This window comes from Cricetulus griseus, chromosome 2 (genome assembly GCF_003668045.3).
Source record: "Cricetulus griseus strain 17A/GY chromosome 2, alternate assembly CriGri-PICRH-1.0, whole genome shotgun sequence".
Taxonomy (NCBI): domain Eukaryota; kingdom Metazoa; phylum Chordata; class Mammalia; order Rodentia; family Cricetidae; genus Cricetulus; species Cricetulus griseus.
In genome coordinates, this window is record NC_048595.1 from 281,748,552 (window position 1) to 281,764,477 (window position 15,926).

At 41.1% G+C, this 15,926-nt stretch overlaps 1 protein-coding gene and 1 pseudogene across 1 annotated transcript in view; both read left to right on the top strand.

Moving 5' to 3' along the window:
- Positions 1–15,926, top strand: part of Mthfd1l (methylenetetrahydrofolate dehydrogenase (NADP+ dependent) 1 like) — a 177,030-nt gene that overhangs the window by 51,057 nt on the left and 110,047 nt on the right. Inside the window, exons 12-16 of the mRNA XM_027400996.2 lie at positions 8,731–8,867; positions 10,721–10,767; positions 11,236–11,343; positions 12,270–12,344; positions 13,965–14,067. Coding sequence (XP_027256797.1) covers positions 8,731–8,867; positions 10,721–10,767; positions 11,236–11,343; positions 12,270–12,344; positions 13,965–14,067 — 470 coding nt within the window. The remainder of the gene's footprint in view (positions 1–8,730; positions 8,868–10,720; positions 10,768–11,235; positions 11,344–12,269; positions 12,345–13,964; positions 14,068–15,926) is intronic.
- On the top strand, positions 7,985–8,084 carry LOC113834107 (annotated as a pseudogene).

Genomic DNA, 15,926 nt, shown 5'->3' on the forward strand with positions numbered 1-15,926 from the left:
ATAGACTATTATATAAAAATACATTTGCTAACTGAACTAGACAATCAGATTTGAACTATTTATTTGTTTTGATATTAGAGAACATCAAGAGACATAAATTCTTGTGTGGTCTTGTAATTTTGTGCAGTTGACTGTTGCCTGTGATAGGTAGGTGGATAAGTAGGTAGGTGGATAGATAGATAGATAGATAGATAGATAGATAGATAGATAGATAGATAGATGGACAGATGGATAAGTAGGTAGATAGGTAATTAGGTAGATAATAGATGTGAGGCTTAAGGTACAAAATCCACTATAATCTTTCAGGCAGAAACATTTCTTAGCTGCAGACTTGACAGTTAGTTGGTTAGTTTGTTTAGGCTTACTTAGTTTCCACAGGATTGCTTTCTGCTTTCTTTTTGTTGGTTTTTGTCCTGGTTGGTTTTGAAGTTTTTTTTGTTTTGTCAGCTTGGTATAAGAGGAATTCTCAACTGAGAAAATGCCCCATCATATTGGGCTGTAGGCAAGTCTAGGCCACTTTTTTGATGGATGATTGATGTGTGAGGGTATATCCCACTGTAGGTGGTCCTGAACAAGCAGGCTGAGCAAGCCAATAAGCAGTGTTTCTCCATGGTCTTTGCTTCACTTCCTGTCTTCAGGTTCCTGCCTTGAGTTCCTGCCCTGGCTTCCTCAATGATGGAGTGTGGATCTGAGTGTTGTAAAATGGAGTAGCCTCCCCCCCCCCACTTGCTTTTGGTCCCGTGGTGTTTTATCATAACATTAGAAAGCAAACTAAGACATTTATAAAAATAATTTAGTCTCACTATAAGAATTTTTAAAAAACACTGAAAATAAATAAGAGAATAAAACATCACCAATTCCACCACCCAGAGGAAACAGCTCCTCAGGTCCAGGTGGTTTCACACTGATAGGTCCTTCCTTAAATGTGATCATACCGTATGTGCTCAGTGGCACACTTCTGGAGTGAGCTAGTTCATATTATTTTTTTCATGGTCATGTGACAAGCATTCTATTGTTTCTTTCCAGGGCTCCAGTTCCTTGTCAGTGGGGCACAGGTGATGTCTCACCTTAGGTAAAGAGTGTTCCTAATTCTAGTGTATTGAGAGGGGAAAATGGCTTGATAATGGCACAGGGATGGTCCACAGTTTATTACCCGACATTTCCACTGTTTCCAAGTTTGGGATCACTGTAAACCAGATTAAAATGAATAGCACTGGGCATCCATCTTGGTGCATTTGTCTCCTTAGGAAGATTCCCTGGAAGGGAAATTATTTGAGAGAATTTGAAGTATATGCCAGGGATTGGCTCCAGGTTCCTGGGGACACCAAAATATGAAGCCCAAGCCCCTCCTATAAAATGCCATAGTATTTGTATGTAATTTGCATGTATTGTTTTATGAACGTTAAGCCATTATTAGATTGCCTATGGTAGTTAATACAGTGCAAGAACTATGCAAATATTTACTATCCTATCTTGTTTATGGAATAATGACAAAGAAGTCTGTACTTGTTCAATACAGTTTTTCTTTTTCCAAATAATTTGGTGTAGCACCTCCGTTGACTGTGGTTTAAATGTTGACCCTCAGGCTGCCAACATTTGTACTCCCCAAATTCCTCCTTTCTAATCTGAGAGAGCCTGACCCTTATATCCTTGTACCTGAGCTTAGAGATATTGGTCTATCTGCAGGTACTCTGCAGGCCCTACCACTGAAAAGAGGGGCAGGAGGGGTTGGTCATTCCTCCATTCCTGCATCTGAGTTTGGAGCATCTTCTAGTCAAGGTTGCTTTTAGGCACGTATGCTTGATGCAAGGTGGCAATGAGCAAACACATTTTTGGACACTGAGATATTTACAAGCACCTTAGAGCTGAGAAAGGAGGTACACAACCACACTTGAAGTAGACTGGCTTATTAAATAAACACACACACACAGACACACACACACACACACTTCTTTTTTTTAATGTATCTGATACATGGATTTGGTTCCCTTCTCCAGGCTTTGCATAGTCTTTGTGGGTTTTGCTGAGCTTTCTCACTGTGGTCTAGTCCAGAAGATCTGGGACAGGAGCTCTCTCAGTTGGAGAGCTCTTGCTTAGCATATGTGAGGCCTTGGGTTTAATCTCCAGACCCTTTAGGATGAGATCCAAGGATCTCAGGAGAAATGTGTTATCTGATAATAAAGGAAGATTCATGAAGCATTTTTTTTTTCTCATGAAGTGGCTGTGATATACTCCATCTGGGGATTGTCCGTTTTAGAAATGAAGCAAGATGTAGACATGGCCCTGCCTTGAGCTGAGAACAGAGCTGACAAATCTTAAACAAAAGCTATGATGATATTGTAATCAAGTTCCCGATGTGGGAGTTAAGCCATTAAGGCCTGGCCTCTGGCCACATTCTAGATCCAGCTTCTTATGTCTGGAATCATGTCATCAAATATGATGGGAGAGAGAGAGAGAGAGAGAGAGAGAATGAGAACAACAGTAAAGAGTTCTGAATGCACAGCCATCAGAAATTAATTCAGAAAACACATGATATACCCGACATACCCGACATGCCCTTGGCAGTGCACAGCCTTGCTCCTTCATGCATCTTGAATGTACACCATGTGTACTTTGCAATGGACATGCCATCACACCACACACCACCAATTAAAATTCCTGAAACACATGGGCTCAATATACAGTTTTAGCTGTATATGTGAAAATTTCTGCTCTGGTAGGATACACTGGTTTAATTATAGAGAAGGAAGACTTTTGATATTTAATATTTTCTTCCAATAATTTTTAGCGTTTAAGTATCAAGTTGGTGTATCTTTAGGTTGTATTGTGTGAAATTGTTTGATTTTTAAAATTGTTACTTAAAGTTGTTGCCGACTTGAGTTTCAAAAAAAACTTAGCTTGGGATGAGAACAGAATTTCTATCAATTTCTACAGTGGCCCTAAATATGCTTCTGTATGACGTTTTTATGCAAAGCAGCATTCTCATCATTGATGACTATTAAATCAAAATGTCTTTCAACTCTGAAAAATATATATTGAAGATGCCTTGTGTCCTGTAGTATTGAATATCCACCCAAGGTTTAATTCTCATATAAAACCAGTTCACAGCCACCTTAGTATGCAAATTCACTTTCCTTTTTAATAAATGGTAAAATTATACATACCAAAGAACTGAGCTTTTACATTTGTAGTTTATTATTAATTGTTTGATTTGCACACCTATTTTGTATACCTGAGATCACACAAAACTTTCTTGTTGAAAGGATTCACAAGTGAAATAGTATTTAAGAAGCCCTGTGCTAGACAGTGCTGTGGGCAGTATGGCTGGTTGCTCACTCCCATCAGAGCACCCGGTGAAGCATTGCTCCACATTGGCCCATTGCTGACATGATTACATGTGACCTAGCTGGAACCAGGATACCATGTTGTAAATGAAAATGCAAAATGAACTTGAGTCCTCCAGGACAGATTAAATGACAGAAGAGCAATTTTCTTTCTCTGAGAGTATGCATTAAACTCTCTCCGTTCACAGAAACATAAATGAAGCCACATAAATGAAGGGGGTCTAACTTTCTCCTGTATTCAAAACTATACAACAAAGCAAAAAACAACCAGTGAAGGTGATAATTGTTGAACCCTGAGCACATCCATGGCAGAAATCGATGGTTTCTAGGGAGGCCATGCCACATAGTATTCTATAAGAATAAACAAATTCAGGATCCAGGTGTGGTGGCACACGCCTTTAATCCTACTAGCCCCTGCGAGACCGATACAGGTGGCTTATGAGTTTAAGGCCAGACTCTTCCACCCAGTAAGTTCCAGCCCAGCCAGGGCTGCATAGTAAGATTCTGTCTCAATTAAATTAATTAATTTAGAATTAATACAATACATGATATATTTGTCAGTGTGCTAGCTAGTTTTGGCAGCTGGGTGATTGACATCAGACACACAGATATAATCTGAAAATGGAAACGAGTTTGACATAAAAATTGCCTCCCCTTTTTTTTTTTACTTTTGGTCAGAGGAAAAACTAGAGGGAAATTATAGTATCAAATACTACATACACTGTTGTGAGTTTTCATGACTATAAATGGCCCCTCAAAAGAGAATTACTCCCCCACTTTTTTGAAAGTCTTTTTATTCAGAAAATAATATTGACTTGTTGCATAAAACGTAGCATAGAGAAAAGTCAAAGGAGAAAATAAACTATCTCACTTCTCAGAAGTGTTAATTTGTTTTTCTATTTCCTCCCAGGATTTTACCTTTATACCCATCCTGTTTACATTAAAGATCACACTATAAATAACATTTGCATCCTGCCTTTTTCTCTGAACTCTGAACTGAATAAAATAATACTCTCCCATGCTTTAGAGAATTCAGATACCCAAGAAATTTTTTCAATAAACCTAAACCATCAAAAATCCAACATGGTACACTCTATTGAATCAAGTGTAAGTGTGAGTTAAGCATATCAACAGTGGCATGAAAATATGGAAGAATGGAGGTTTTATTCTTTTTTAATTCTATTGTTAATAACTCAAATGGAGAACAGATTAATCCCCCCTTTGTAAACCATTCTTCAGATTGTAGGATTTCATCTTCAGTGGGAATGACCTGCCTCCCATCAGCTACACATGGCATGATATTTACACCTGTGCTTTGCCTGACAATATGAAAAGTTTTGGGAATTGCCCGGGAAATATGCCAGAAGATTCTTAGGGGCTCTTGAGTTTTACATACTTTACCAGTTACACTAGTGAAAAGAAATTTTGTGTGAGAACTTGACATGGGGGTGCAGGCATTTTGAACGTGTCCTGGGCCTCTATTGGTCTGGTACCAAGTAGCCTGTAGAGGATTCAAGAATTTCTGTGAATTCATTGGACAGAACAGGATTTTTTTTGTTTTTGTTTTTGTTTTTTAAGTCCCAACTGCTCTGTGAATACAGGCTGAATTTCATGCTGGAGGAAACGAAGTTCCTTTGTGTCAGCTTCATTTTGTTTTGTTTTGTTTTTTCAGAATGCCAAATGCCCCATTTAAATTCCTTTCTTTGAATGTTTCAACCCACTATTTTGGTGCAATTTACAGACAACTGTACTGACTTTGTAAGACTTTCCCTTTATACCTTAAGTTGCCATTTGAAATCTGTGAGGTTTTCTTTAAGTTGTACTAATGGCAGAATAGGACATGGATCATTAGAAGAAACAAGTGCTAGCAGGGCCTTTGAACTCTTCACCCCCATCAGCTGTAATGGGGAAAACAACCAAATGGACTGTCACATTTATTGTCAGATAGTAAAGGGCTTTAAAACCTTCCAAATCATAAAGATGCCTGGGATGAATGATATATATTTATAGCTGTTTGTGCATATAACTTTGGAGTTCCTGGTCAGGCCATGCATAGCTGGTGCCCATGATACTGTTTGACAAAATTCAATTTTAAATGTACTTAAAATCTTTACCTCTTGTCTCTGCATAAGAAATCTCTTTGACTTTCGAATAAATTTCTTTCTAGTTGTCACAGAATATCTTGATAAATCTCTGTCATTAACAGAAAACAGTACTTACCTAAGAAGGCTTCATGGTATTGTTAGACATTTTTTGTTGTTCGTGTGTGCCTTGAACAAATGATAGCAATGCAAGAAGGTGGGCATTTTTCTTCACCTTAGCGTGGGAGAATTCTTATTATGATGTCACCTGAAAAGTCATAAAAATTACATGATAAATGTTGTAGATTTGGTATTAGGAAGGCAACTGGAACTTGGAGATGGTGAGGAAAACTCAGTCCAATTCCATAACAAAGAGCCCTCATAGAAACAGAAAAGAAAACTTAGCTTGGAAGTTACTCCTTTTGAAACCAACTTGATAATTTGGGATCTGAGCTAAGGATATGGGGAAAAAATTAAACCAAATTTTTATATCAAATACAGGGATGGGGTGAAATAAAATTTTATTGTAGCTCTCCTTTTATTGCTTCCAATAAATACTTCCTACTTTGTGATTTTTCCTGTATTGTGTTTGTTGGCAGCAAGCTGAACAGTCCTGTGTTTCCAATTAAGAATTGGATGGCTGGCTGAAGTTTGAGGTCATCACTGGGCGTGTCTCCTTCAGTTCTGCCAGCATATCCTGGGGAGAGAAAATGGAATCCTCCATGTGACATAAAGTGTAGCTTTACAAACAATAGGTGGCTTTTGCAAGACAGTGATGTCTGTGGGCTCTTCCTTTCTTTTATTCATGTCGTATCTACAAAAATGCGACGTTTATTCAGAGCCTTTCATAACAGTCTCCATCCCCTTGATGTTGTGCTAGTCAGAGAAAGGCCTGATAAGCCCTCTTCCTGTGACCTGGGCATTTCCAGTTTATTTCATCTAACTGGCTCATCAGAAATCCCTGCTGTGGGGGCTGGGGAGATGGCTCAGTGGTTAAGAGCACTGACTGTTCTTCCAGAGGTCCTGAGTTCAATTTCCAGCCACTATATGATGGCTCACAACCATCTGTAATGAAACCTGATGCCCTCTTCTGGCCTGCAGGGATACATGCAGACAGAACACTGTATACATAATAAATAAATAAATAAATAAATCTTCAAGAAAAAGAAAAAGAAAAAGAAATCCCTGCTGTATAGTGGTTAGCAGTGGCACTCCCTGTCACTAAGCTTATTATTTCTTCTTGGTCCTCATCCTGCTTCAATCCCTGATGGCTCTTCATTTCTAGATATGGTCATTCTTAGCCTCCTTCCAAGGTCTGTCACACCCCTCTTTCTTCTCCATATTTCCTCCTTTGACTCTTTTTGGTCTTTTCTGACTGTTCCTTAAAGGAAAATGTGGCTCTATCCTTATCCTTACCCTTTTTCTTACTGTGCTTACATGCCCTGGGTGATCTTACTTATTCACTGCTCTGAACTGTTGACTGTAGCCACATTTTCCATGTGTAGAAAAAAACATCTAAAGCAGATGAAAGCACAGAGCGCAACACCTTGTCTTTGGCTTACTCTGCATTTCATCTAGGTAATATTTATCTGATGGTCATGTCCCAGCCTAGACTGGAGGTCTGCAGGAAGCCTCCCTTGATGTTCTAAAGCGAGTGAAACCTCATTCCGAGCCTGCCCTGTGTCCCCTTCTTGGTGTTTATCACAGTTGCTATAATCACTGAGTTATCTGTATCTCCCATCAGTTAGAAGTCCTGGGAGGGAGACACAGAGTCTGACATGATCGTCTTCGTGTTCCAGGGTCTAGCCCAATCCCTGACTCATGATAGCACTGAATAAATATTTACTGTATGAATGGCTGACTGATCATGTCACAGGGGTGATGCAGACAAAGATGTTTCTGAAGGCACACCTTCCTCCTTGTGATAACGTCACCAGATTTTGTAGGTTAGAAAACTTCATTAGATTTGTTGTGGTCAAGTTCCCTAGACACCCTGGCTCACACCATTTAATGCATAAAAGATGAGGTTGTAATCGTTAAAGAGAAAATTTAAGGAATTTTAGTGATGATTAAAGTATGCTGCAGAATGGTGTTATGGGATCTTACTTGGGAATGAAATATCAGAAAATACAGCAAGATTATGATCATACAAAAGTATGTCTTTGTGTGGTGTTCTGGAAAGTCAGCTCCTCCGTGCAGGGGTTTTCTCCTGCGTGTGCAGTGGGACTCTGGACCTACTCATTAGCATTTGAGGGCCTGCTGTATGGGAAAGGAGTAACCAGGGGTATCCAAACTTTTGACATTGAGACACACGTTGTCCTCTACAAAATTTGTAAACACTTGTTAAACAAGAAAAAGTGTTTTAAAAACCTCAGTACTTTAAGTAAGTTTATGATTTCGTGTTGGGCCAAGTTCTTGGCTAGTCTGAGGTATATGTGGCCTGTGGCCCCAGATTAGTTGAACCTCCAGGAATGCAGAAAATAATAGGGATTCAGATGTCTCCTTTGGAACAAGAGACTTAACTAGAAAACTTGTGCCTAGAAATGTCACTTGGCATGTTTGCTTTGGTAGCACATCTAAAACTGGAACGATCCAGGGAAGACTAGCAGGGACCCTGCGCAAGAATGACATGCAAATTCGTGAGGCATTCCATAGTTTTAAGAAATCCAAATCCCAATATCCATTAAAACATCTTATGGGGACAATTCATGCGTGCGCACACGTGCAAACGCACACACACACACACACACACACACACACACACACACACACACACCTGGCACTAATGAGCTTGTGTTACCTGTTAGATATGGTGGGGACCATACCTGGGCATGAGCTTCTGGGAAAATGTGGGCAGGCCAGTGGGGACTTTGGGATCCCTTCTAATCCTGATAAATCTGGCCCTGCCTCACTTTGAGAAAGGCCCCTTGCCCATTCTACTCCGAATAAATAGCCTGGAAAGGAAAGGCTAGGTTAGCCCAAAAGCCACCATATCAAGTTGGTGGTTCCAACTATTTTAATGACTAGTTTGGTGCCACTCCTTAAAATGGGCATTACTCACACTGTTACCCAGTAACTCTCCTTTTTGATCATGTTGCCTTTCATTTTTGTACCTCTGGCTTTAGCTTAGCCGTGGCCCATTTGTTTTTCCCAGGAACTATCCAAGGAACCATGGTATCAAATATACTGGGAGAGCTGTGTTCACTACCTGTATCCTCGGATTTGGATTTGAAATCTCAGCTTGGTTTTATAAAGGTTATCTTGGAATTACAATTAAATTTATTCCCCCCTCCCCCCCCAATCAGGATCACGCCCACCCCACTTGGAGAAGGGAAGAGTACAGTCACCATCGGACTGGTACAGGCACTGACAGCCCACCTGAACGTCAACTCCTTTGCCTGTCTGAGGCAACCTTCCCAGGGACCCACTTTCGGAGTGAAAGGTACTTCCTTAGCAACTAGGCCAGTTTTCAGAGCAAAACTGGGGGAACAAAAATTCAAACTGAACACTGAGGCACGAAGACGGAATTAAATGTTTGCAAAAGAGCTGGCTGGTCGTTTCTCTATACCCTCAGACATAGCAGGACATAGCAGTCACCCCAAGTTGAACCTCCTAGTGCATAAAGGCATGCAGAGGTTGCTGCAGGATTTGGGGGGGGGGGTGTCTTCTGTGCAGCCTCAGGAAGCTGCTCTCTTGGCACTGTTGCTCAGGCCTCCTGCCTCCAGCAGCGTCTTCTATATCATCCCCACCTCCTTCGCCAAGCGATTTTGAAACTCTGCCCATCATATTGGTGCTTTATCATCCCAGCCACAGTGAGAGGTCTCTTCCTGTACATATGAGCTCTTTAGGTCAGGCCCCAAGTCGCAGTTTGTGGGAGTTGTTGTGTGGGGCCAAGGAGCTCTGGAGACGAGACAACTGGCTGTGTGCAAGAGCTGTGAGGAAATTCCTCTCTGGCTTTAGCTGAGCTGATGTCTGGCACCTTCCCCTTCGTTACTCCTACTCTGTTGATTTATCATTAAGTCACTCCTCAGCCCTTATTGCTGCAATTACTGTGTGTTCTTGGCAGTTTGTGGTTTTTAACTGTATTTTATTTATATCACTGTTACAAATATTAATAATTCCTAACCCATTAAGTCCCGATTCCTCCTAGAGGGCATGCATTATGAAGCAAATTGAACATGCAACTCAGAACAGAGGAACCAGGGTTTTATTCCTGGCTGGTGTCTCTCATCTCTGCAAGGTCTAGAGAGTCAATCTTAACGTCTCTGAGCCACATCTGTGAGTGTAGAAGGGCTTCTAGTACCAGGCTAATCTGGCTATTGTGAGACTCAAATAACATGGAAAGATTGGGCTATATTGTAAAATGATGTATGCTTGTGAGAGACTAGGTCTTCAGTATAACAACTAATTTTGGGAGGGATAAGCAGCCATCAAAATGAATTGCCTGACTTTGTCATTTTTATGTCTGAGGTGTTCATGGGTGGATATCTTTTGATTTTGTTGTTGTTTGGATTTCCTGGTGCTGAAATTGAACCAGCAGCTTGGGCATAACAGGCAGGACTGAGCCTGCCCGCCCCATGGGCAGCTGTTTAGACTCCGGTATTACTGAGAGTGGTCTCACTGCAGACCAGACTGGCCTTAGATTTGTAGTGACCCTCCTGATTCTGTCTCCTGGGTGCTTCACCAAACCAGCCAGGTGGTGTCTGTTTTTATTTCATGTATGACGTAGATGAAACATGACCACATAAATCCTAAAATGAGTTTAATAAAATGATCTCACATCCTGAAATACATGTTTTATACTGCTGATATTTGCTATATTGTGTTTACCCGTGGGGGTGTTGTTTGTATGGTCCTAGGGACTGAACCTAGGGCCTCATGCAAACTAGAGCAATACTCGAGCATGAAGCTACATCCCAGAACTTTTTCACTTTGTTCTTTTGTTTGTTTGCTTTTGGTTTTGTTTTTTTTTGTTTTTTTTTTTTTTTTAAAGCAGGACCTTGCTAAGTTGCCCAGGCTATCCTTGAACTCTCTTTGTTGCCCAGCAGGCCCTGAATCTGAGATAGCACTTTCAGTTTCCTTAGTAGCTGTAATTGTAGGCCTGTTTCAATCTTCCTTTTTAAACCGAGAAATGGGTCTAGACTAGCATCATTGGATACAATGCAATTTTTGTTTAATTAAGAACAGAACCTCTGACCCTTAGCAGGCCTCCTTGTTGTAAGTAGTCCTTAGGTCTATGTCTGTCCTGTAACTAAATCTGGGGACTCACCTCACTGTACTTGCTGTCTTGTCCAGGAGGAGCTGCAGGTGGTGGATATGCCCAGGTCATCCCCATGGAGGAGGTAAGGCAATGAGATGCCCACCTGAAACCTGACACCAGTGGCTACATACAGATATGTGTGCTACTTATGAATACTCATGTTCTATTAATATACATAGTATTAGCAAGTGGATGCTAACCCAGTCCCTGGTTGGAGTGTTTTATAGCTAAATTATAAATATGTACATATATGTGCATGAGTGTGTGTGTGTGTGTGTGTGTGTGTGTGTGTGTGTGTGTGTATACATACGTGCATGTACACACACATCATACTGCCTTTCTAAATTCCAAAATGATTTTATATTCCGAAGCCTCTGTGGACCCAAGCCCATTTTAGCTAAGACAATCTGTCCTGGGTCCCATCAGTCATCTCTTAGACTGCCAAATTCAGAAAGAGATAATTAGCACACCATTTTATTAATTCCGGTAGTCTTTGAAAACTGCCTTATCTGTATGATACACATAGAAAGATGTGACATTTCCTTTCTAGTTCAACCTTCACCTGACTGGGGACATCCACGCCATCACTGCTGCTAATAACTTGCTGGCTGCAGCCATCGACACAAGAATTTTACATGAGAGTACTCAAACAGACAAGGTGAGAGGGGTCCTTGTTAGCCATCCTGGGGCTTTTATCCCGGGGTTCCTGCATCCTTGGGGACTTCATGAAGACTTTCACAGCCCATCTGTTCTGAGACTGTGTTCAAAACTTGGTGAATTTTGCCCATATCCTCACTTCCAGAGGAGGAGAGAGTTACACTTCAGTCAGATTCTCGAGGGTTGATGATCACCGCAGAGCAGCTGGGAGGACTGTGGTGTACTGATTAGGCCAAATATTATTTGAGATTAATCTTTTAAGTTTTAAAGGTCTTTGATACATCGTTTGTTTTCACTGCAGTCACAGACACATTGGTCCATTCTAAAGGGGACTGAGCTTTTTTTGGTGGAAGTGGGGGTTGGGGCTTCCGGTACTGGGACTTGAACCCAAGTGTTGGTGTCTACTATGCCAAAGCTGTACCTTTAAATTATAGCCACGGCCAGCCATTTGTAAGACTGAAGTGCATGCAGCAACCATGAAGTGCAAAAGCACTCAGAGGCCGGTTCTGGCTTCATATGTGTGAGTCTAAGAACCAACTCACAGCTGAAAGCTACTGTGTCCTGGGAGTGATTCCTCACAGGCAGAGGTGGTAGGTGAGAGAGGTATTTCCTGGCATGCTTTGTGATAAGGGGATCTGACTTTTTTCAATGACAATAAATCCCCTAGTGAACCTTTCAAGCAGAATTCAGATAACTATTTGATAAGTTGTAAGGGTACGGACCAGGTAGACTCATACAAATTCTTTGTAATGTGCATTGTTTCCACCTTCCTAAGTTTTATTAAAATGACAGAATTTAAGTCTGGATCGTTTCTGTTAGCCCTCAAATATCAATAGAGCCTGTTTGGTTATGAATGTAATGAACTCTGTCCTTCTCTGAGTTCATGGCTGGCCCTGAAGCTCTGATAGGTTGTTTGTTTTTTCTTAGGCACTGTACAATCGGCTGGTTCCCTTGGTGAATGGAGTGAGAGAATTTTCAGAAATTCAACTCTCTCGGCTGAAAGTAAGTTTCCAGTTCATAATGGTTTTTAAGAAAAGAATATTAAGGGGGCTAGAGAGACAGCTCAGAGGTTGAGAGCACTGACTGCTCTTCCAGAGGACCCGGGTTCAATTTCCAGCACCCACATGACAGCTCACAGCAGTCTGTAACGCCAGTTCCAGGGGATAGTGCATCCTCACACAGACATATGTGCAGGAAAAACACCAATGCACATAAAAAAATAAATCTTTTTTTTTAAGAAGAGATAAATATAGTAGAAACTTGACTATTTGGATTTTCAGATACTTCTTTGGTTATTAAACTCCAGATCAGTGGTTTCTCAATGCTCTGACCCTTTAATACAATTCTTCATATCGTGGTGATCCCCAACCATAAAATTATTTTTTTTGCTACTTTATAACTGTAATTTTGCACTGCTCTAGATAGTATTAATTCAGAATATCATACACAGTGAAGTCCATACACCCAATAGCTGGGAAAATGACAACTCACATTCTTTTTTTTAACCATCATATAGTTTAAGGAAAATTGTTTCCATTTTGTTTTGCTCTGTCATTTCTCTCTTTCCACGTGAGAGTTCCTCCAGGTATTGAACTTGAGTTGTTAGATTTGGCATCAAGTACCTTGCCTGCTGACCATCTCCTCAACCCAAACAATCCACTTTTTTAGGGCTCCATTTCCTCATCTGGGAGGTGAGAGGGCTGCTTGCTAACTTTCGAGCACCCTAGTTAGCTCATGCATCAGGTTTTTAGGCAGCCTTCTTCTGAAGAGAAATGTGTTCCTATTTGTAAAAGTCCTAAAGAATGGTGAGATAGTTTTGGATAGCCATCTCCCAGTTTTGTTTTGTTTTGTTTTGTTTTGTTTTCAGATCAATCGATACTACCCTTTTGTATTTGAAAAAGCTATCTTAATTTTTTCCATTTGTTTTCTAGTGCTATTAGTTGTTTCTGTTCTATTAATCATTTTTTAAGAAAAAAAACACCTTTATGATATAATTTATTGGCATTAAATATATTTCTAGACCAATATTTTTAGGATATTTTCTTTACAGAATTAAACTCATTAAAGCTTTGCTTTGGCTTCATTTATTTATTTTTTGAGACAGGGCCTCATGTAGCTCAGCCTCAAACTCCTGCCCCTCCTGCCCCTCTGCCTCCCAAGTGCTGGGATTGCATGCACCACACCCAACTTCAAATTTTTAATTCGTCCTTCCAAGTGAAGTAGAAATTTATTCCTTTGAAACTTAGACATGGGCGTTTGAAAAGGTCAGTGAGGTAAAGCATCCATAGCAAAAGCGGGTCGTGCGCCTTCTGAGCTCAGGATACAGGGCCGCCAGTAGGTAGCACCAGCCTTGCAGGAGCAGCAAGCGCGTGTGTTCACCGTGTGCTGCTGACTGGACCCCACTTTCAGATCATCACTTTAGGGTATTCACAGATCCCCACTACCTTCCACTTGTAGAAAAACTGATGCTAATATGACTTCACCTAACCCACAGTTCACTCTGGGTTTTGTTTTTTGCATGGACTTTACTAATCATGGGATTACACACCACACAGGATGATCTTGTGTGATTCTGGCATCTGGTTCGCTCTTGTTCTTATGGCATTTCTCCCCAATTATCAGAAACTGGGAATAAATAAGACTGATCCAAGCACACTGACAGAGGAGGAAGTGAGGAAGTTCAGCCGCCTCAACATTGACCCCTCTACAATCACATGGCAGAGAGGTAGGAACTGGCGAAACCAGAGGGCGCTTGGGGCCACACTGGGAAGATATGTTTGAACCTTCCCTCTTAAGTTCAGCTTATAAACACTCGATCCTACATACGGCGGCCTCTTCTGGGCTTTATAATCTCACCTTCCATTACTGTTCTTTCCCATCACCTCTCTGGGCCCAATCCCATTCACTCCCTCCCCTTCCAAATGCCTGAGTTTGGGCTGTGGTTTGAGTTCAGTGGGAGAGGTCTCGTCTAGGATGTGCAAAACTGAAGACCAAAAAGTAACAACCTTTTCCAAATGTCCAAATGCTGTGAAGAGACACCATGACCATGGCAACTCTTATAAAGGAAAACATTTCATTGGGGTGGCTTGTTTACAGTTCAGAGGTTTAGTCCGTTATTGCCATGGTGGGTGCCATGGCGCCATGCAGGCAGACATGGTGCTGGAGAAGGAGCTAGGAGTTCTACGTCTTGATCCTCAGAAGCAACTGTGTATCACACTGAGTATAGCTCAAGCAAAGGAGACCTCAAAGCCCACCCCTGCAATGACACACTTCCTCCAACAGGGCCACACCTACCAATAGTGACACTCCCTATGGGGGCTAACCACATTTAAACTACTGCAGCAAATGTGTAAGGAAAATCTTCTCTTCCTGGATCTGCTTCCATCCTGGGCTGTAAAATCATCACTAGGCAGCTTGTCATTCAGGACTCCTGGTGCCTAGCTTCTCTCTTTTCTCACCAGGGCCCTGCTTCATCATCTTGCCAGCCTTTTCTTAGCCATAGTCATCCTTAGCCCATCTCTTTTCTAAGCCAATCTTCCTTCCGTCCAACTTCAGCCAGGCTCCCACCCTTCCTGAGCTGTCTTCCCAATAGCCCATTCAGCCAAGCCAGGAAGAACTGAGTGTCTCCCAGCAGACCTTGCAGCCAAGAGACACAGAAAGACCAGGCCCAGAGTCTTGTCTCTTAACTCTACCACATTTGAGCTACACAACTTTAGATAAACCACTGCCTCGGTTTCCTCATCTATATCAAGTAGCCCTTATCCAGAACACCTGAGACCAGAAGTGTTCCAAACTTCAGAGATTTGGTGGTTTGGGCAGATAGTGCAATAATGACAGCCAAATCTAATCATTTGTTGTATTTACATCTCCCACTCATAGCCTAAAGGATATTTTATCAATTATTTTAAATAATTTTGTACACGAAGCTGTGGGATTTTTCCACTAATGGTATTATGTTAACACTCAAGAATGTTTGGCTTTTGGATGTTGAAACTGTAGTAGTATCAGCCTTCCTCCAGGGAGGCACCACTGAAATGCGAGCACACGTAAACTCAGAAGCACCTCCCCGTGACCCTTTGAGAGTAATGACTGTGTTATGCTGTTTCTCTGCAGTCTTTGTCTTCTAAGATTAAGTTAAAATTTCATTGAGTACTCTTCGAGGGATTCATTTTTTATTTTAAAACCAATAATACTATTGTAAGGAGCTTGTCCAAATTGTGTCAAATAGAGTTGTGTCAAAAAAAAAAAAATTAAGCGACATTTCATGATGCTAACAACTGATAATCATAGTTTTTGGTGTATTCGATTTTTCTGTACAGCTCTGTTACCATTTATGATTCATGGTGCTAGAGATTTAACCCACACAGCCTTTGGTATGCAAAACATACTCCACCTCCGAGCTATATCTCCAATACCTGAGAAAGACCAGGTATTGGAGATACCTGGTGGTTATTTTAAATGACTCTAGAATAGTCCTTTGGGAATGAGCTATGACTTATACCACAAGTCTGAAAATAGACCAACAAACAATATTTTAAATAGTCAACAGGAATAGTTTCAGCATTCTACTGGAGAATTTTTTTC